The following is a 20,745-nucleotide window of genomic DNA, read 5'->3' on the forward strand; positions in this document are numbered from 1 at the left end:
ATGTCTGTTGGATTGTTCTTATCCATATGTGTAACTCTCAGAACTCCAAAAAGTTGGTGAGACAGGATTTCCTGTGATTCTTCCTATCTTTAAATTTCTACCAATTTACCTGGAATAGACCTTATTTTGTTTCCTGAATTTATATTAGATCCTTTTAAAAATCTGTATTGTATTTACTATCTTCTCCTGCAGAGGCAAATTTAGCAGCAATTTTAATATCTATTAGACCAACAATGTCATATTTTGCTTCCTTACCGATACATAGGTGTATGTTTGACTTAACGAAGTTTTAGTTTATCCAGCAACCATAAAATTCAATTTCTGACCTTGATTGTTTTGTGAAAAAGACAGCTCCGCATTTATCATAACAGCTTCAAAGAATGCATTCAGCTTCCCTGTCTTGCTATCCTTTCACGCATTATTCTCATGAGCCCCTGGCTGCTTTCCAGCTTCTGATTTAGTGAAAATATACTCAGTGTTCAACAATTTGGTTCTCATGCGTTTCAGCTGAGCCTGCTTCGGCAGGGAGGGTGGGATATAAATCTAATAAATAATAACTTACTTTGGTTTTGCCACAGCCTGTGCGCCTCCTTTAAGGCACCCTGAAGGGATTTGACTTGTTGCCCTCCAATTTTGAGTGGAAGATGATGATGATATTGGATTTATATCCTGCCCTCCACTCTGAATTTCAGAGTCTCAGAGCGGCTCACAATCTCCTTTATCTTCCTCTGTGAGGTGGGTGGGGCTGAGAGGGCTCTCACAGCAGCTGCCCTTTCAAGGACAACCTCTGCCAGAGCTATGGCTGCCCCAAGGCCATTCCAGTGGCTGCAAGTGGAGGAGTGGGGAATCAAACGTGGTTCTCCCAGATAAGAGTCTGCGCACTTAACCACTACACCAAACTGGAGACCTTGAAGCATCTGTTTCCAGACTAACAGGCCCCTTTAACCAAGTTTAAGTAGTCATAAAATTTTAAGGCATTAGTGTTTTTTATTCCCAAGGGAACAGTACCCTTTCTAGAGCTTGAAGAGGCTATTAGTGTTCTGTCAGATAAACCACCCTCTGCTGCAAAGATGCCCCTTGTTTCTGCCACAGCCTAAACTGCATGAGGGAGTTCTTAACTTGCCATATAAGCTGGATTCCAAAAACAAAGTTACATTTTCTTTTCATTTATTTATTTTTGCATTGTGCATGCCTGTGTATGTCCCCATGCCTGGAAGTCATGACTACCCCTGGTGACTCCTACTGGGGCATGGAAGATGTTCATAGAAATGGCTTGATAGCTTGCCTCTGCTCTCTGATCCTGGTATTCCTTGGAGGTCTCCCATCCAAATACTTGCCAGGGTCAGCCCTGCTTAGCTTCCAGAGATCTGATGAGATCAGGCTTGCCTGGGCTATCCAGGCCAGGGCAACAAAGTTTCAACCTTCTGTAATTAGGGGTGATCATCTACAATTAGGAGTGATTATCTGCTGGGATGGATACTTGCTCAGAGTTATGCAATACCCTACAACACAGATGGGACAAATAACCCTTAACTGGTTACTCTCAATTCACTGAAGAGACTCAACATTTATAGACTTGCATTTTATGCTGCACCTGTTTTTCTTAGTTTGCTAGCTTGGCCCTTAGCACAAGCATTTTGTTGCTGAAGAAACATCAGTACTAGTAAGCACACACAAGATAGGTTCCAAATGTGATTTGATTTATTCCACTTTGATGCAAAACCAAAGTTTTCACTACAGCACAGAGACCAGTCATGAGGTGTAGAACATGCAGGATGTGACATGTTAACAAAGAAGGGATGAGGGGGGTGTCTTTCACCAGATGCTATGCTGTCGTCTGAGGAACACATTTTAAAGTAACTGTGAACTGAACTGAAATGTAGCACAACCATTACAACTTCCATGCATGCCTTCAAGTATTGCCCTTCTTGGTGGTTTGCACTCTCCAGACTTCAATGTTTGGGATTATAACAATTCTTTGGAAGAATATCAAGTTCACACTTTTTGAAGTTTCACAGAAGAGTTTAAGGCCAGAACATGTGGGGTTTGTTTCTCCTTCATCTTCCAAATAAAGATCTAATACTTCATCAAAACCTGCATTAAGCTTCAAGCTCAAATCCCAGCCCAATTTTATGACCGCCAGAACTGAAGTTCTTGCCATCAATCAGAGCTGAGAGAGTCAACTTCACACCTGGCAGAAATAGTGTTAGAAAATACAGCAGATCATCATCATTCCAGTAAGGAAAGCATAACAAGGAAAAGTCAAGCATAAGACCCAATAAGACAGTGATAAAACAAAGTGGTCCTGGACTCAGTTACAAAATTAGTCTTAGGAAAGACTGTCCACTAGCTGATCAATTCTCTCAATGCCTGCTCTCTGTTTGCTATGACTTCTATTCCACCCCCACCCCACCACCCGCAATTTCTTTTCTGAAAACCATCACCAGTAAAAAGCATTGCAGGCCACACTTGGTTTGAATAGCAAATATTTGCTTATTTAACAGTAATCCTCTGTCACTCCTCTGACTCCTGAAGTTTCACCATGCACTGCCCCTGTAGATTCTAGTCCAGGATGACTAGAAAGTTGCTTAACCTTTATTAAGCCAAGATTCTGTAATTATCATCAAACATGTATCTTGTTTCTCCTGCATTTATTTGGTGTAATAACTCTGGCCATACCTAAACTTTTCCTTATATCTGCACATCCTGATCTACAGGTGAAATATAAGCAATATTAAGGAACTTAAGTATTTAATATATTCAGCAGTCTACATACCATGTCGTAGGGTTTGAGTGTAACCAAGTCCAATGAGGCTGGCGTTATTAACTTTGGCCTTAAAAAATTAGAAACAGGAATGAGATACAGATTTTTACTTCCTTTTCAATGAAAGTACACATAAGCATTTTCCCCAGGAGATAGTTGGTAAACTAGAGCTACCCACACAGGAATGGAAGACTGAGAACACTGATAATAGTTGTGCAATTTCCAACCCAGAAATGCTCTTTAAACTTAGCAAGGACAGGTTCTTATGTGTCCTTCAGACTGCAAGAGGGACTAACATGACTGAATACTTTTCACCACAAAAAAAGATAATTCCTTGACATAGAAAAGAACAGGTTGCTTACATGTAACTGATGATCTTCGAGTGGTCATCTGTGCAACACTCCTGTGGGAAACAGGTGCCTGCACCTGATTCAATCAGTAAACTCTGCAAAGCTCAGCAAAGCTTTTTCCCATGCTCCACCCCCCGAGGCATGCCCAGGAGCTGCACCATGCATGTCTACCAGGGTAGGGCTCAGGTATCCTGCCAGTTCCTTCTGACCACTGAAACAACCCCCAGATTAAAAGAGAAGGCTGACAGCAGAGGGAAAGGCTGAGTGGGTGATGTGAATGCACGGATGACCACTCAAAGATAATCAGTTACAGGTAAGCAATCTGTTTATCCTTGTTGTGGTCTCTGCGCATCACACCTGTAGGAGCAGCCAGCAGCTACTCAATCACATGAAGACAACCCACTGGATCCAGATGTCCAGGGTATGGCGTCTGATGAAGGCGCTGGGTCACCCATGTGGCCACTTGGCAAATGTCTTGCAATGGGATGCCCTTGAGGAAGGCAGTAGAAGCAGCCATTTCCCTGGTAGAACGTGCCCTAATTGGTCCTGGTAGATGCTGTTTTGCCAGAAAGTAACACAGCTTGACTGTCTCAACAGTCCATCTGGACAGTCTTTGTGCCAAAATTCTGTGGCCCTTTCTGTGTGTCACATAAGAAACAAGGTTTGGGTCCTCGTGGTTCAGTTTAGTTCTATGTAGGTAGAGCAGAACAGCACGTTTCACATCAAGAGAATGCAGGAGCTGTTCTGCATCATCCTTGGAGGTTAGCAAAGAAGTCTGGGAGTGTGATGCCAGAGTGAAGGCGGAACTCTGACACCACCTTAGGTAAGAACTCAATGTTTGGTTTCAGGACAATGCTGTCACTGCAGATCTGTAAGCAAAGGGGATCATGTTGTAAAGCCATGAGTTCACACACTTGCCTGGCTGGCATGATGGCAACCAGAGATGCAGTTTCCAGGCAAGGAGCCGTGGTTCACGGGAGGCCACAGATTCAAATGGCCTGTCTGTCAATACCAGAGGAAGGTCCCATGCTGGTACTGGGAGCTCAACTGAAGGGGACATATGTAATAGGCCCTTGAGAAACCTCTTAGTGTCAGGGTGCATGAATAGAGAAGAGATTGGATTTATACCCCGCCCTTTACTACCTGAAGGAGTCACAGAGCAGCTTACACTCGCCTTTCCCTTCCCCTCCCCACAACAGACACCCTGTGAGGGAGGTGGGGCTGAGAGAGCTCTCCTAGAACTGCCTTAAGCAGAACAGCTTTGAGAGAACTTGGAGCTGACCCAAGGTCACATCAGCAGATGCATTTGAAGGAGTGGGGAATCAAACCCGGTTCTCCCAGATAAGAGTCTCCGCGCACTTAATCACTACACCAAACTGGCTCTCTGGTGCTACACCGAAACTGTGGCCAAATAAATCCTTACCAAAGAATGACATAGCCCTGAGTCAACCAGGGAAAGCAGAAAATCAAAGACAGACAGAAGGCCAGTTCATTCAGGTGAAGTTGTAGACTTCCAAGTTGAAAGCTTTCTGCTATAGACTATGACTTCTCTCTCTCTTGCAGTAAAGGACTGAACATGATCTGCCAAGCTGTGAGTTTCAGGTGAGGGAAGTCATAATACAGCATCTGGCCTCCGAGAGTGAGAAGGAAACTGGCGGCTGATGGAAAACTGTAAGTGTTCCTCCTGGGCAGCCTTCAGAGAACAGGGAACCACCCTTGTCGGAACCACCATAGTGTGACTAGGACGCAACTGGGCTTCTCCCTCACCAGTTTGTCGACTACTCTTGTAAAGAGTGGTAGCAGCAGAAAGAGGTACAGGAATTTTCCTGTTCAAGGATATAGAAGTCTGTCGCCCAACAATAGTGGGCCCATTGTCTCCCCTGCGGCAGAATATCTGGCACTTTTGGTTAAGTCTTGTAGCCAAAACGTCCACAGTGGGGAGACTCCACCATTCAAACACTGGAAACAGATCCCATTGAGTTCCCATTCGTGAAGAGCCACCTCCCCACCACCCACCACGCCCGCTCAGGAGGTCTGCCTGAATATTCTATATCCCAGGCAACTGAGTGGCTACAAGAAAAATCCCATGACTAATGCAAATGAACTAGAGATACAGTGCAAGTGAGTAAAGACTCTGAGGTACAGTGCCCCTCGATGGCTTATGTAGCTGAGGCCTGTGGTGTTGTCCATGAGGACAGAGACCACCTTCCCTGCATGGAACTACTAGAGAGCAAATTTTGATTGCCAGTAGCTCCAGAAAGTTTGTGATAATGCTGGTGTTGAATGCTTCATATGGCACCTACACAGAGTCCTCTCATGTGTGCACCCCAACCTCACATGGAGGCATCTGTTGTCAAGGTCTCTGAGGGTGCTGGATGCTGAAAAAAAGGGTGATGGTGGAAGTGCTGCCCAGTGAGCTCGATCAACAGATAGGAGAGTTGAGCAGTTGGATTGGTGGCATCTCTGTGACTTAAGTTGGCGCCAGTGACAGTTGCTTCGGTGGGGTAGTGCACAGGAGGCTCGAGCCAAGCTTGTGTTTGGAGTCCAACTTAGTCTTAGTCATTTTGCTCATCTTGTTGCTCTTTTCCTCCTTGCATCTTTTAGCAGGAGTAGAGGACTCAGATTTTGATGTTGAGTGGTTGGTATCAAGACGGTTTCGAGCTAATCAGAGCCTGGCTTGAGGGAGACAGGTATGCCATCAGCATTGGGGTCAGTTTGGAGCATCCCTGATGAGAAAATGAAGTGGAAGCCATCGGGGTGGGAGACAGGGCAGATTCTACGAGGGCTGCCGAGAGTCTTGCCACTATATTCTTCCCGGTCTGTCTAAAGAATTTTGAATAGTGGGCACAGGAGTCTGTCTGATGGCTCTCTCCCAAGCCAAGGAGGCATTGAGAGTGTCTGTCTTGGAGGGGGGGGCAAGCTTACTCCCACAGCGGCCGCAATGCTTGAAAAATCCCCAAAGTTTTTCTGCAGGCAGGGAAGTAGCAGAAAGGCAGAGAAGAGGGAAAAGGGGAGGAAGAAGAAGAGTGGATGAGGAACAAAGTAAAGTCTCCTCTTCTGAGGTGTTTTGTTTTTGCAGAAAAGTAGAGAAAGAAGGGAATGGCTTAGCTGGAGAGGTGAAGAAGTCTCCAAAACAATGCAGTAAGGCAAAGGTTTACCAATCAAACTGGAAAATGACTGATCAACGTGGCAATCAGAAGAGGACTGGCAGGATACCCGAGCGCCTCCCCCCCACCGGTAGGCATGCGCAGTGGAGCTCCTGGGCATGCCTTGGGGGCAGACTGAAGGCAAAGGTTTTGCCAAGTTTACCAACTGAATCAGGTGCAAATGCCTGTCTCCCACAGTTGTGATGCACAGAGATTACAACAAAGATCTAATGTTTCAAGCTAGGCTAAAACCCTTCTCACCATCTAGCTTTCTGCATGGAAGTGCATTCAGTAACGACAGCCCTCTCCTATGTCCTGAAATGGCACAGCTCAAACAGGTTCACTTTAATAACTAGTTTTCAGTTATCAACAATGTCAAAGCATCTCACAGCATAATATTCAGGCCCAGACAAGAGATGCAGCAGAATGAGGGAACAATCAGGGTGAAGAGGGCTAGGGTGATAAAATGAGCTGCAGTACTTAAGGCTGCAGGGGCAGTGTTACAGGTTTCAAAGTTCCCCTACATTAATGAAGGGCTAGACTAGAACCTTTCTCCCTAATGTAGATGGTTTTTATTTGCAGGAAGTTATTACATGGGGAAGCATTAAAATGAGGCCTTACCACCAACAGCCCGAAATGATATGTTCTGTTATATGTGAAGACCAGGCCTAAGTGAAACCCCAGTGAATTCTTTCTCATTTTCCAGTAGCTTCTTGACAGACAGTTCATAGTTAGCATATTGAAAGCTAAAGGGAATGCATTTCTAAAAGATGCTGGTATATGCTGAAGTTTGCACCAGCTGGCTCCCAACCCTTCAACATTACATTGTCTTACAGAAGTAACACAGAGCACTTCCATAGTCATGAAGATACCTCTACAAGATGGCCACAATGCAAGAAAAAATGGAGAGACAATGACACACAGCTAGCAAGTAACATTCACAATATACTTTGACAAAGGTAACATCCTTACTGAGACAGAAGTTTTATCGTCCAGCTGGTACTTGGAGGCGATACTGAACCGAGTGTTATTACTGCCAGCAGTCCAAGCAAGATTTACAGCTGTTTCAACCTTGTCACTGACCTTCTGATAGATTGAACCCCCAAATTCAGTTCCGTCATTCCTGTTTGTAAGAAATCACATGAAGGGTCAGTTTGGTACTGACAGCTCCCACTTCCACCAGCCACACTCTCTCTCCCAACATCCCCCTACCCTACCACAGTACTAAGCTCTAGCTCTTCTTACAGAGATATCTCTTCATGAATAACAGCAGCTTTAAATATAGTAAATATATTCCTTTCTTGCACAGATATTTCACCATTCCATTATATATATATTTATTAACTAGTTTTCACCTTACATATGAAGATATAGCAGCAGCTGCTGAAACACAGTATGATTTGGGATGGTCACAGAAGCGAGCTTTCCTTTCCCAGAGAAAAGCCACCATGAAAGACAAAGCAGATGTGCCGAGCAAACTAAACTGTGCTATTGTGAGCTTGGTGCAGGAACAGGTGAATGGGGAAAGGAGCCTTCATCAAAGAAAGCAGCTTAGAAGTAATACAATTATTATATTGTGGCTCCCAAACATTCAGCCTCCTGCCATGACTATAAGATGGTGGAGGACTGTGAAGTTATCTTGGAGGATTGTGTTTGTGCAATGAGCTCCTGGATATTTATTTATTATTTATTACATTAGATTTATATCCTGCCCATTCTACAAAGACTCAAGGTGGCTTGATCGAACCCCCAAATACTGAAAAGTTCATAGGATCAGGGGTTGTTTTGTAGAAAAAGAGGTGGTGGAGCTCAGCACGACCTGATGCAAGAAAGGAGAGCCCTGGGCGAGTGAGGCCTGCTTGAATTGGCGAGAGATCCAGCCAGCCCAAGTAGACCTCGCTCGCCTGGGGCTCTCCTGTCAAAAGGCCAGCAAGCCACCCGCTGCCCAAAATCACATAAGAAGTGAATAAAGGGTGGTGTGGGCTTCTCCAGGGGTTAATGAGAGTTACTAGGGATGTGGCAAAGTCCCTGGTGGCTGGCTGGCTGCTCTCCTGATCCAGGGATAGTTATGCAGCTTCACCTACTATTCAATGGACAGGGTAGGTGGGGAGGAAGAGGAGGAACCATCAGAAAGGTTCAGGAGCTATGCTCCTGTGAGCTCCTGCTGAATCTGAGGCCTGCATAGGATATTTACACAAACTCCATCAGAAAAAGGCGGGGGGATAATAACCTGTCGAGGCAACTCTGTGCTTCCAAGCTTTCATCCCAGAAACCCTTCAACATATTTCCTCCAAATAGTAAGGTAAATTTTAAGCAGACTATGATGACTACAAATGCTTCCTAACCAGAGCTTCAGGACACAGGGAATCTACCTCTGAATATCTAAAGGCGGAGGGGAGGGGGAACGACTCAGTTCCTTTAGCCCAAAAGCAGCACCTGCCAAAGGAAGAGTCTCTGTTACTATTCACAGCCTGGTTCTATGAGCTCAAAGCAATACTCACACGTTTGTGTGCAGCTGGAAGTCTGCTGCCTTGTATCCCAAAGCAAAGTTATACTGTGACAATTTAGACTTGGCTGTGTCAAAAGCCATCTGGTAGCCACCAAGCCAGCCTTGGTAGCCCAACACAGCCCAGCCATAGACAGTGGGCCCAGAAAGGTCAATATCGACATTGCACCCTATGTTTAGATACTCCCGTTTGTAGGCTGTCTTCAACTTCCCACTCTTCTTCCTGAAGAGGGAACAAATTGAATACCTTGGTTAATTGATACTCGACAACATTTCTAACCTTAAACCAAGAAAGCTTAGAAGAATTTGGCAGTGACATATCTCTGTGGACTACTTGATCTCATGAAGATAAATCTGAACACTGTGATGCAATCATTTGCAAATAAACACATGGAGGGGAAATACCCTCCCAATGTTCTCTACGAGCGTAAGAGTCGGCTGCAGGTGATACACTCCTCACACATCAGGGAACACACGCAGTTAAAGAATGCCATCTTACAAAGGATGGATACTTACCCTGTGTTCGGTACAAATATAGTTTCAAGGTCCAGCTTCAGACCGTCAAGCAACTGAAAGAGAGAGATTGTATTGGGTTTCTCTTTAATATACAAAGGGATAAGTTGTATTTTCGCCTACTTCAACTACTACTCAGCTTTTTTCACTCTTGCTATATAACTAAGGTCATGATTTATGTGCACCAAGAAGAACATATGATGGAGATTCTAGCAAATCAAAGGGATGGAGCCCAGAGATCCATCTAACTAATAGAAGTACCTTCCTATAGCACAAGGGACTTTTTCACTGAAGCAAAGGGCTCTTCTGCAGGCAGAAAGCACCACAATTAGCACAGTTGACCTGTGGAATCCAAAGTTTCTTCAAGTTTCTTTAAACACAAGGCTCAGTCCCATATACAATTAAATCTATGATGGCATGTATTTTTTTAAATTGCACTCTGCTGCTGTACATCCCCTTTACTGGTTTGATGTACCATCATTTCCCTTTATCTTCATTGTTATTACAGTTTACTTATTTCAGTTGCCTATTACTAGTGGCCTCATTCTGGTGCCTCCTCCTTTTCCCTCAATCTTAAAATTAGTATCAGTCTTGTTAAAAAAAGCACTACTGTCAGATGCCATCTCTTCTTACCTTATCCTCCATGGTCACTTGTGTCCCCAGGGTGTTGTCTGTGTTCCATTTCTGGGTGAATGTAAGACCATAGTTCTTTATTTTATATTTGGTCTCTAGGCTGCCTGTAGCCTTGCCTGTGTCTGTGTTGGAAGAGCCAGCGGTGGTAAATTCCTGTAAATACACCACATTTTAATTAAAATGCGTATATCTGATCTTTTTTAATTTAAAAAATGTGATTCTGACGAATCATGCAAGCTTAACTCTGCCTCAACATGGGTTACAGTAACCAGGCACATTTAAATAACATTTATTTACATGACCCACTAGGCTCTACTGCCCTTAACAGCAGAAAGGCTTGTTCCTGGCAAGCTCCCCCTTGCATAAATGTAGCTGCCTTCACTCCTCTCATCAATGGAAAATAGCAGCTGATTTGTACCAGAGTTCCACTGGCACTTCAGAACACCCATAAAGCTGGGGGGGGGCGGTTCTACTAAGAGACAAGGTGAACACCTTAGTACTGTTTGCAAGACAGATAAACACTGCTGGCAAGCAACAATTCTTACTGAAAAGCTTGCCTACAACGTGTCTGTGTTAGTCACATAGGATAAAAGTAAATAAGGCATTTTCAGCAAAACCAGGTCTGGATTTCTGGGACCCAATTTGCTTTCCCTGCAGTCATACAGCAACTGCAGGGAAGTTTTAAAGCACTGCAGGGGGTGGTGTCAGATTGGGACAATAGCATAGGGGAAAGGAGGGGCTTCTACCTTTCCCTCCCCGCCCCTGCCATTTTCCCAAAAAGAAATGGTTCCATGTTCTCAATCCAAATGAGAACCCCTGCAGTACTTTTAAAAATTAGTTCCCTGCAAGCTTCCATGTAACTATCAGGAAAGGGAGTCTGTTCCAGCTAGCATAGGTCTGACTAATGTAAAAACATCATCTCTAGTTTGATCCTCAAGAGGGGGGGGTAGAGGGGAGAGACAATACCAGCTTTCTGTGGCTGGTTGAAGACAATTCTTTTCTTTCAAAGGCACCCAGGCAAGTAGCTATTTATAAGCCTGATAACTGTCCTACAGCTATATTGTGAGGTCCACGTCTGTCTCAATTTATTCTTGTACAGAACTTAGTTTGTAGGTGTTAGTTGTAATGTTGCCCAACAGGTCCTACTTAAAACAAGTTCCTGACAAGTTTACTGTCCTAAAACAAGAAACCAACCCAGAAGGAACAGAAAACAGAAATAAAGTTATAGATGGGAAAATTGAATTAGCTTCAAAATGCTGCTTTTCCTTCAGCATACAAGAGTGGGAATGTCTGTGACACGCCATTTTTGTAACATTTAAAATATGAGAATTTCAAACCATGATCCGTTATTTAAAAATAACTTCCATCTCATATTTTGGTGGCTGAAAAGACAGAAAAATAGGAGAAATTTCTTAAATCTCCTTTGCTATACACAGAAGAAAAAGAACCTTGTCATGTGATCAAAAAGGCTTCTCCGGCAGCTGAAACAAGACTTCTTCCCTCAGGGTGCGAAAAGAGTGCATCTAACATGTGTTACTATTAATTTGACAACAGTCATGAGCAATGTAATGATAGGATCATCACTAATACCCTCTGCCTCCTGAATGCAGCTTTGCTAGTCTGAACTAGACCCCAATTAAATTACAAAAATGTATATCCCATCTTTCCATAGATAGCACAAGGCAACTAACAACATGCTTGTTTGCTTTCTTTCAAGCATATCACAATACGTCAATATTGAACAGCACTAACCAGGCCCAGCCTGGCAAAAAATGGTCCCAAAGCAATATTAACAGCAGCCGAAACAATCAAAAGGAAGTCTTCTAGAAAAATAGTGCTTTGCAAGCACTTCTGAAGGAGAAGGGGCCATGCATGTGGCTTTGGAAAGAGATCCCACCTGGCGGGGCAATAAGAAAAACATTCTAATTTCCAGAGGGAGCCAGATGAATGAGGCTAAACACAAGGGACACTCATTGGTGAACTTGGGGCAGATCTAAGAAAATTCCGCTTCTGACATTTCAGTTCACCACACGAAGGCAACACAGAGATGATACTCAGTAAATCACACATGTCACAATTCAAAGCTTTGGCAACAACTAACAGAGATGAAAGGGGAAAGGCAAAAGTAGTATCTCAGGCTTCAGCCTTGGCACAAATAATAAGCTAACTAGAAAAAGGGCTCAGTAGTGCCTGGAGCAAGCAATAAACCAGTCCCAAGCTCAGCAGTGAAACTACACAGATTGGATCATTTGCAAAAATGTATCTGATACAACAATTCAGCCCAATTTAGAAGGCAGAGAAGACTCCCTTAAATGCCCACACTAAAACCATCCACACGGCTCTCTGTACTTTGGACCTTTGTATTTCACCCACATATTTTCAAGCTGCTCAGCTAAAAGCTAAATGAGTTAAACCCCAAAACTTGGGATTCTGACCTGCTTTGTTTACCAAAGATGCGGATGAAGGGGCCTGCCAGAAGGCATGTACAAACTCCTAAAACCTCCCTAACTTGCCTTACTCCTAGAGAACTTGTTTTTAATCTAGAGAAAGCTTTGGAATAAATAATATTGTGGTATGAGACTGGCCAGAGATGTAACCTTCTAATTTGACTACACCCCTATCCCCAGTACTTTGGCAGCCAATTCCAGTACCAATGCTGCAGCACAACCAAATTATGCTCAACTGCAGTACTTCATGCCTAATTACCGGTCCCACTGCTCAATCAGGCATGGCGGTGGGCCATTATGCAAGTATATGAACACTAAGGAAAAACATACAAGGAACACAAAAGCAAACACTATATTCTTACCAGCTGAATAAACATCAAGCCCCAGTGTTGCATGGAAAAGGGAGAAAACATGTTAGTAATTAACACCTTTAATCCATCAGTAAGGGATATTCATTCATATGTTACCATTTCCACTTGCAAAGCCAGATCCTTTCCCTTGTCAGTAGAACTCTGTTTTGTTTTAAATAGCCATGTCTCTCCTACTCTACTATCTCAAACATGGCAGTCAAGAGGACCACCCACTGACAATCAGCTTCACGTTTCACATAAAACTAGTCTATAGGATGCTAAGTTATTCAAGGACTGAGTCTTAACACACAGTCAGTAGTATACTGAGGCTACCTGTTTAGTCATCAAATTTCTGAAAGATGGAAAAATTATGGAAGTCAATGATGCCCATGGGTCACTTCAGTGCTATCAAGTTAGGACTTATATGGCACCAGCTCTCTCTTCTCACAGCAATGTCAACATGTATTGTTACTTACCACTCCAGTGGAAGACTTGGTCTTCAAGTCTAATTTGACCATTCCGAACCCTGAAATTGCCAAACATGGGTTTCCTATTAATCATGCTGAAATCACCCCACTTTCAACAATGAAAGGTTTCCATCAGTTGAGGCAGCTTCACAGGTGCAAGAGCCCAGGGACAGCAATTCTGCCTGGTTCCTACTCTTCACTGCAGCTGTCAGCAGATTCAACTGAGTGCTCAAAGCTTCTAAACGAATTTTCACATCTTCCCAACTGGCATAAAATAGAATATACATCATTACCTTAGGGTGCATGGCACAGTTGTAATTACTCTTTGAATAACATTATACATTTATATTTCATAAATATACCAAACAATCCAATTGTTTATGTTGTTAACTGAGTGCATCTAATTGTTTTTAAAAGTAATGTTTAGGTCCTATAAGTATTACATGTATTGTAATTTTTTCAAAAAAAATCAGTTATTGCCTGCAACTTTAGCAGTTCCATAAACATTGCATCTCTAGTCAACACACCCACATAACTCTCAAGGATAAATACCACTATAAAGATGCTACTTTATAATTTATAACCAATATGGTCAGCCAATGTAGTGCTGAGATAGCATAAAGCAGAAGATTGTGTGGTCATTACACTACATACCATATCCTTTGTTGAATACATCCCTGGCAGCTTTCCCCAGGTCACAGTAAGGTGGTGGGATAGCCATGGGGTCTGAAAAAGACAGCAGAGATTTAGAAGTAACTATTCATTCAAAAACATGAATGTAGACAGTTCACAAATGGAATGGCAATCAACTTACAACCACCTTAGATGTAATGCATAATGAAGAATAAAAAACCTGTATTTAGAGTTCTTCCTTCCAGGAAGAACAGTATTAGGGGGGAAAGCAACGTAACCCAAAATACACTGGGTGGAAGGTGACTTCATTAGTGGAAAGGGACTTCAGCAATATTTGTTCTAAGGGACAATCTGTTATACCAGAACACTACACACATCTAAAGCTAGTGTACAGTTCCAAGAATAACAGATTTCCTCCTTTGTGACAATAACTACTCCCTCCATCAACTGTAAATACTTTTGATCCCAATTCTCTTGGGTTGGAGTTTCCAGGCCTCTGGCAGCTGAATATACTAAAGGAACGAGAATGTAAGAACAGCCAGCTGGATCAGATCAATAATCCATTTAATTCAGTACACTGTTCCATTAAGTGGCCAACCAGAAGCCTATAAACTGAGCACGAAGGCCATGGGTGCTGCCTTTCCTGCAGATCTGGTATTTAGAGATCTACTGCTTCAGAACAGAGAAGCTCCATTTGGGAGGAGCCAGGGCTCAGCAGAAGACCATCTGTTTGGCATACAGAAGGTCTCAGGTCCAATTCCTGTCATATCTCCAATTAAGAGGCTTCCACCTTTGACCCTTGCCAGCCTTTGCCAATCTGAGTAGACAATAATATCTACCTAATATTGCACCTAATAATGTAGTTTTAAATTGTTTATATGTGTTTTATGCTTTTATAATTTGCATTGTTTTTACTATGACTGTTAGCTGCCCAGAGTCCGCTCGCGGGGTGGGCGGCATATAAATCCAAAGTAAGCAAATAAATAAATATTGACTGTGATAGGCCAATGGTCTGATTCAGTATAAGGGTGAAAGTCTAACAGGAGCTCCTTTGCATATAAGGCCACACACCTCATGTAGCCAATCCTCCAAGAGTTTACAGTAGACCCTGGAATAAGAGCCCTGTAAACTCTTGGAGAATTGGCTACATCAGGGGTGTGTGGCTTAATATGCAAAGGAGCTCCTGCTAGAATTCCACCCCTGAGTATAAGGCAGTTTTTTCTGTTCATATTTAGTGATCATGGCTACTTCATTTAATGGCACTGTGTTGCCTTACTATTCTGAACAGTAGTTTTCTTGCAATATTCTAACTTCAGGACACTAGATTAAAATACCGGTAATAAAAAGTCACACTAAATTGACCTTTGGTTTTCCAGTGACAAAATTCTTATGTCTCTGGCACTACAAAGAAATATGGCTTTACAGTGGCTTTATTACTATTGCAAAGCTTCTTTTCTGCCTCTGGAAGCCAAGTGGGTACTCTTCTGACAATTGCTCGACAAAATGTCTAGTCTTCTTAATACTGTTTCTATCATCACTTCTCAAAGGGCAACTACTCAAACACAGAACTGATTTGCACATCTCTACTGTGAAGCATGTTAGCAAGCCAGTTGTGTATGGCTGGGTATTTTACTTCTTTGCAGGGTACATATTATCTTAACACATCTGTTTTCTAACATCACTTCTCAAAGGGCAACCCTAGTCAAACACAGAACTGATCTGCACAGCTCTACTGTGAAGCAAGTTATCAAACCAGCTGTGTATGGCTGGGTATTTTACCTCTTTATAGTGTACATATTATCTTAACATGTCTAGTTTCTAACAATTTACCTTTACCATCTGAACTTCTGTAAGAATACAATACCTGGGGCTCTAGAAGTAGTAGGAGAACAGCTGAACATGGTTGCAGACTTCTTATATGACAACTATGCTCCTAAATCATTTACTTCTCAAATGTGAACCTACAGAAGGGCTCTTCTCTAGCTCTTATATAGACCTGTCAAATACACGGGGAAAATGCATGCAACATTAGAGATAAATACCATGTTACTTGTGTTGGAAACTATACCAGAAAAGGCTAATTTTCTATGACTATATGACTACAGTATCATATCAACTTTAATTTTTAAATATAATTACATAATTCTCAAAACTGTATTATCTAATCCCAGATTTGATCTCTTAAACTCATTATTAGAATTTTTCCCCAAAAGAAACATATCTGGTGCCAGTTTTTTAGAGGTAAACCCAATTAGTGATGTTGGTTTATAAATGCCATTTAAATTATTTCTAAATAGTTCCTCATACAGTTCAAACTTTAAGTTCAAAATATAACTCATGCTTGCTGGCAACAGCCATATTAAAATTATTTTCTCTCTGTACTACAACCTCAACACCGTCATTCTGAAAGGACCTAAATGAGCCTTTCTGGAATTACTACTCTTTGTTTATAATGTTTCTTAGAAGTCTTTGAAAAGTACTTAGCCTATTCCTTCTAAATGTGGCACATGGATCACAGGAGTATATACTCTGTTCTATTTTCAAGGCAGAGAGGTGGAAGCATGTGCAAAACCAGGAAATAAAGTGAGTTAAAATCATTCTCCCACTGACTGCACTCCCAAATGAGAGGTATACAGAATGGGTCACTTTGATAATAACACTTCTAACACAGAGTCTCAGGGAAAAATCCATATACGCCATATCCAATGTGCAGTCATCCATGTCCCTATTTTGCCATTTATACACAGATTGTGACCTAGCAGTTTCCCGAACACACGTACACATGACACAAGAAGTCACATGTACTACTTCCTATATCCACATAAACTGGTGTGTGCAAAACAGTCAACACACACTTCTCCTTCTGGACACAACAGATTGTATGGCACATACTCAATGCTCCAGAACAGACTTCAGCCTATAGTATAAGGCACAAGAGAAGGGGAACCATATCCCATGGTTTAAGTAGTTAATTGTTGAACTGGGAACAGTAGAAAGATTCTACTGATTTCCAGTGTCAACTATGGAATACATTGAAAAATACAAATCTACACTAATATGCTAGGAACAGAGGTGAGGTAATTAACAGTATGCAGGCAGCTTTTGTAACTATGAGCCACAGAAGAAGAAGATGATATTGGATTTATATCCCGCCCTCCACTCCGAAGAGTCTCAGAGCGGCTCACAATCTCCTTTACCTTCCTCCCCCACAACAGACACCCTGTGAGGTGGGTGGGGCTGGAGAGGGCTCTCACAGCAGCTGCCCTTTCAAGGACAACCTCTGCCAGAGCTATGGCTGACCCAAGGCCATGCTAGCAGGTGTAAGTGGAGGAGTGGGGAATCAAACCCGGTTCTCCCAGATAAGAGTCCTCATACTTAACCACTACCCCCAAACTGGCTCTCCACAATAATACAGACTGATACACAATAATACAACTTACCTAAACCAGCCTGCAAATCAGCACTTTCATAGAATCATCCCAAGCCTCATCACTCTTTATAAGATGTTTTAACAATATAGTTGTTCAAGAACATTTCAAGTCACATGTCATGTTTTGCTTCTTAGAGGTGACCATGTCATTTGCCTGTCCTTCTGACTAGACTAGTGTGTTTCATTCATGTACCACTTTTTCAGATCTGCAACTATTTTGATGTGGTTTGCTATCCCAAAAAAGGACAAAATTGAAAGCGGGCTAGGAGCAGTCCCTAAATGGACTATTTATCCTCCCTTGGCTACTACCTAATTCTGCTCTTCAATGAGAAAATTTCTCTGCTGTTCTAATCCATCCCAATCAGCATCCCACCCCTTAAGGTACAACTTTATACCTTGCACTGACTAACTCAGGCTGAATGAATGGTACATTGTCAAAATAATTATTTTCCTCTTCACTTGTTTCAATAAATCGGCCTAGTGAAAGATAGCTACTTCAATCTACACAAAACATTACATGGGACACTAGTCAAGGCCCATCCTCCCCGCCACCACTTGCTCCCAAGCTGAATAGAGTTCCCATGTGTTTGAGAAGTCAGTTCCCCAATGCCACAATTAAAAGGAACACAGAAGGGATTGGGGGAATCTGAATGCTATTCATGTCAGAGGTAATATCTGGTTTGGGCCTCACTATATGCCACCTCAGCACTTTGAGCATACCCTGGACAAGAAACCACAAGAATTTCCACTGCTACAAGATCTTAACAGATGCTGGCTTTGAAAGGTACCAGTGATGCACACTGAATGCAATAATGAGACTACGACCACCATATAAGAGCTAGATCAGGGTCCAGTAGCACCTTAGAGGCCAACAAGATTTTTGGGGCATAAGCTTTTAAAAAGCTTCCTACAAAGCTCCCTTCATCAGATACCTCCAACATGCAGACCAATATGGCTACTCACCTGAAACTATGACCTCTATGTCTAGTACATGTCTCTACATCCATTGGTCTCAACATTTATCAGAAAAGCAGAATTAATCACAGCACTAGTGAAAGTTGAGCGTATCTGACTGAAGTGGCACTCCATCTAAGTTCTATTACTTCAGTGCAATCTAGCTTGCTCTGTAGTCCAAGTCCCCTTTGCATGCATCTCATCAACTAAGGCTGAGATTCTGAAAGGAGGTGAGTAACACTGGGCTTTCTGAGAGGATCAAAACCACGACAGCAAAATCAGACGAGTCCCTTCCTTCTCCAATATCAGCATCCTCCTGAGAGATGATTTGTGCAACAAAGGTGGCAGTGGAGGAGTGGGGAAAACAAACTTGTCTGTATACTTTAAAAAGTTCACACACTTGACTCAGTATATAGATGTACTCCTGTGGAAGAATATTAACCGGTATTCTTGGATGTGGCCCACCAGTAAGCTTACATCGTAAACCCAGCCACAGGGAGATACAAAAAGTATACTCATGCCCTATCGCACCCTCCTGTAACCCAAACTGGCACCATTTTAAAAAACATATTCTGCTATACGAAATCTTGATCCTAGGAATGTTTTTGTCTCATTGTATACTTAGGGGATGGTTGCTTATTTCTTTGATTGGGGGGTTGAGTTAAAGGAACATGTACTATTTGATATTATATAATGCATTGAAAAAATGTTATAAATTTAAAATGAAAATAAACAGAATGGGGAAAAATGTATTCTGGAGTTTGTACACATTTCAGAATGTGTTTAAAAAACAACAACACCCCAGAAGTAGGAAGGGGTCACAGCACTTTTCAGGAAATGGCAACTTCCTGTACTGCTAGTTCTGCATCTTACTACAAAATCAGAAATGTAAGAGCAAGTATTGAGGCTTTATACCACGTTAAATCTGTTCATCTTTAAGATGCTTCAAGGCTCTGTTGTTTAGAAAAGGCAGTAGTACCACTTTAAAAAAGAACTGTTAGACACTCAGTTGCCATGATACCAAACTGCCCTGGGGTTTGCACATCCTTTTCTTGTGTGGACTGTGACAGCTCTGCTGACTTCACAACTCTTCTGTGACTTCCCAGGTCTCTCATGCAGGCTATCTGAACAAACGTAAAAGTGGAGCCTTTTTTCACAAATGATGAAGTCCCTTAACATCACACAAGTAGCATTTTAACAGTAAAGACTGGCTACAGCTATTTAATGATAAAATGGCAATCTGTGAATGCTCATTCACTTCTCACTCATCTCAGATTTCAAAACCATGGCTTTATCTTGCAATGGTTTTCAAGGGCTGAAGTAGTTTAAACAAATCCATCCCACCAATGTAAGGGAGCGGCTAAGGAATCAGATTAGGGGGGATCCAAACTGAAACCAGCTTTTAGTCGTGAAGTGTCTTTGGGGTAGCAACACTGGGCTAGTCATACAAAGTCTAACCCACCTCTTGGGATTGTTGAGAGAATAAGATGCGGAACAACAACCCCCCCTTGCATATTACACCAAGTTCCTTGGGGAAAGAATCGCAACACAAATGGCATTAATAAATCTCTCAGCAATCGTTTAGCACACCCATACCCTTTAGAAGCAACTAAGAACTAGTTCACAGATACAACTTCACCACTTACTGATCAAAGCACTAAAAGCAGCAACCTGCACATGTGAACAATCGTTGTCAGTTCAAGACAAGATATGGAGGTTTTCTCTGCAACAATAAAAAATACTTTTAAAAGAATTTGCCCCACTGATTCTCAAAATGCCAAGCCTTAAGAAACCCAGACAAAACATTCAGATAAGAGATCACTCACACGTGTCCGCAGCAGAATAACCCGAAAGAGACCATTAAAAACTTCACCTTACAGTCTACGCACCGGTTAGGGCCTCTTGAGCTGGTCACTACCTTGCTTTGTGGCTGGTGAAACACCCAACACTTGTGCCCCCGCCGATGCCCCCATCGCCTCCAGCCCCCATCACACATACAAATGCCCTCCCTCCTAGAAACCTCTGTGACTTGAGACCTTGGCAACAACCCTCAGGCAAGCAAAAGGGCCAGTCTGAGGAAGCCCACTCTGCGGCAACTCATTTCCATCAGCGAAGGGAGATGAACGTAGCCCAGGGGAACAACTCAGTGCGGCCCACTTTACAGGGTTGTTGTGAAAGCAGAATGGCTCCCGCGCCGCCTTACGGCGGGACAGAGATGCGAAAGGCAAATAAAGCATCTTTCAGCCAGCGCCGGGGAAAAGGCTCCTCGCCTAGGCTTCTCCCCAGGGACCTTCCCAGCCCCCATCTAGGCCAGCTTCCCCCTCCCCCGGTCGCCACCGAAGGGAAGAGGCACACGAAACGGCTCTCCTCCCTTCTGCTCCTCAAGACCGCCTCCCGCACCTCAAGGCCACCGACGACGAGGCCTCTTCTGTCCCTTCTTGTCAAGCTGAAGGTCTCGCCTGCTCCGTTTCCACGCAGGCGTAACGCTCAAGGGTCTCGCTCCAGCCCCGCCCCTTCTTTTCCAGAATGGCCCGCAGGGCGCAGGCGCGCGC

The 20,745-nt window shown here is 43.0% G+C and overlaps 1 protein-coding gene across 2 annotated transcripts; it reads right to left on the bottom strand.

Moving 5' to 3' along the window:
* Window positions 1–1,679: 1,679 nt before the first annotated feature.
* VDAC3 (voltage dependent anion channel 3) lies at window positions 1,680–20,745 on the bottom strand. Of its 2 annotated transcripts, XM_060250457.1 has the most exons (10): window positions 20,594–20,745; window positions 15,674–15,805; window positions 13,831–13,902; window positions 13,186–13,235; window positions 9,913–10,065; window positions 9,283–9,335; window positions 8,762–8,989; window positions 7,233–7,383; window positions 2,777–2,834; window positions 1,680–2,191 (listed from the first exon to the last, which is right to left on the bottom strand). In XM_060250457.1, the coding sequence occupies exons 2-10, from the start codon at window positions 15,708–15,710 to the stop codon at window positions 2,100–2,102; spliced, it is 894 nt and encodes a 297-aa protein (XP_060106440.1). In that variant the 5' UTR covers window positions 15,711–15,805; window positions 20,594–20,745; the 3' UTR covers window positions 1,680–2,099. The 2 variants fall into 2 exon arrangements, with proteins under 2 accessions (XP_060106440.1, XP_060106441.1); XM_060250458.1 differs by lacking the exon at window positions 15,674–15,805 and having other exon boundaries at window positions 20,594–20,738.

The sequence above is a fragment of the Heteronotia binoei genome, chromosome 12, assembly GCF_032191835.1.
Source record: "Heteronotia binoei isolate CCM8104 ecotype False Entrance Well chromosome 12, APGP_CSIRO_Hbin_v1, whole genome shotgun sequence".
NCBI classification, from domain to species: Eukaryota; Metazoa; Chordata; class Lepidosauria; order Squamata; family Gekkonidae; genus Heteronotia; species Heteronotia binoei.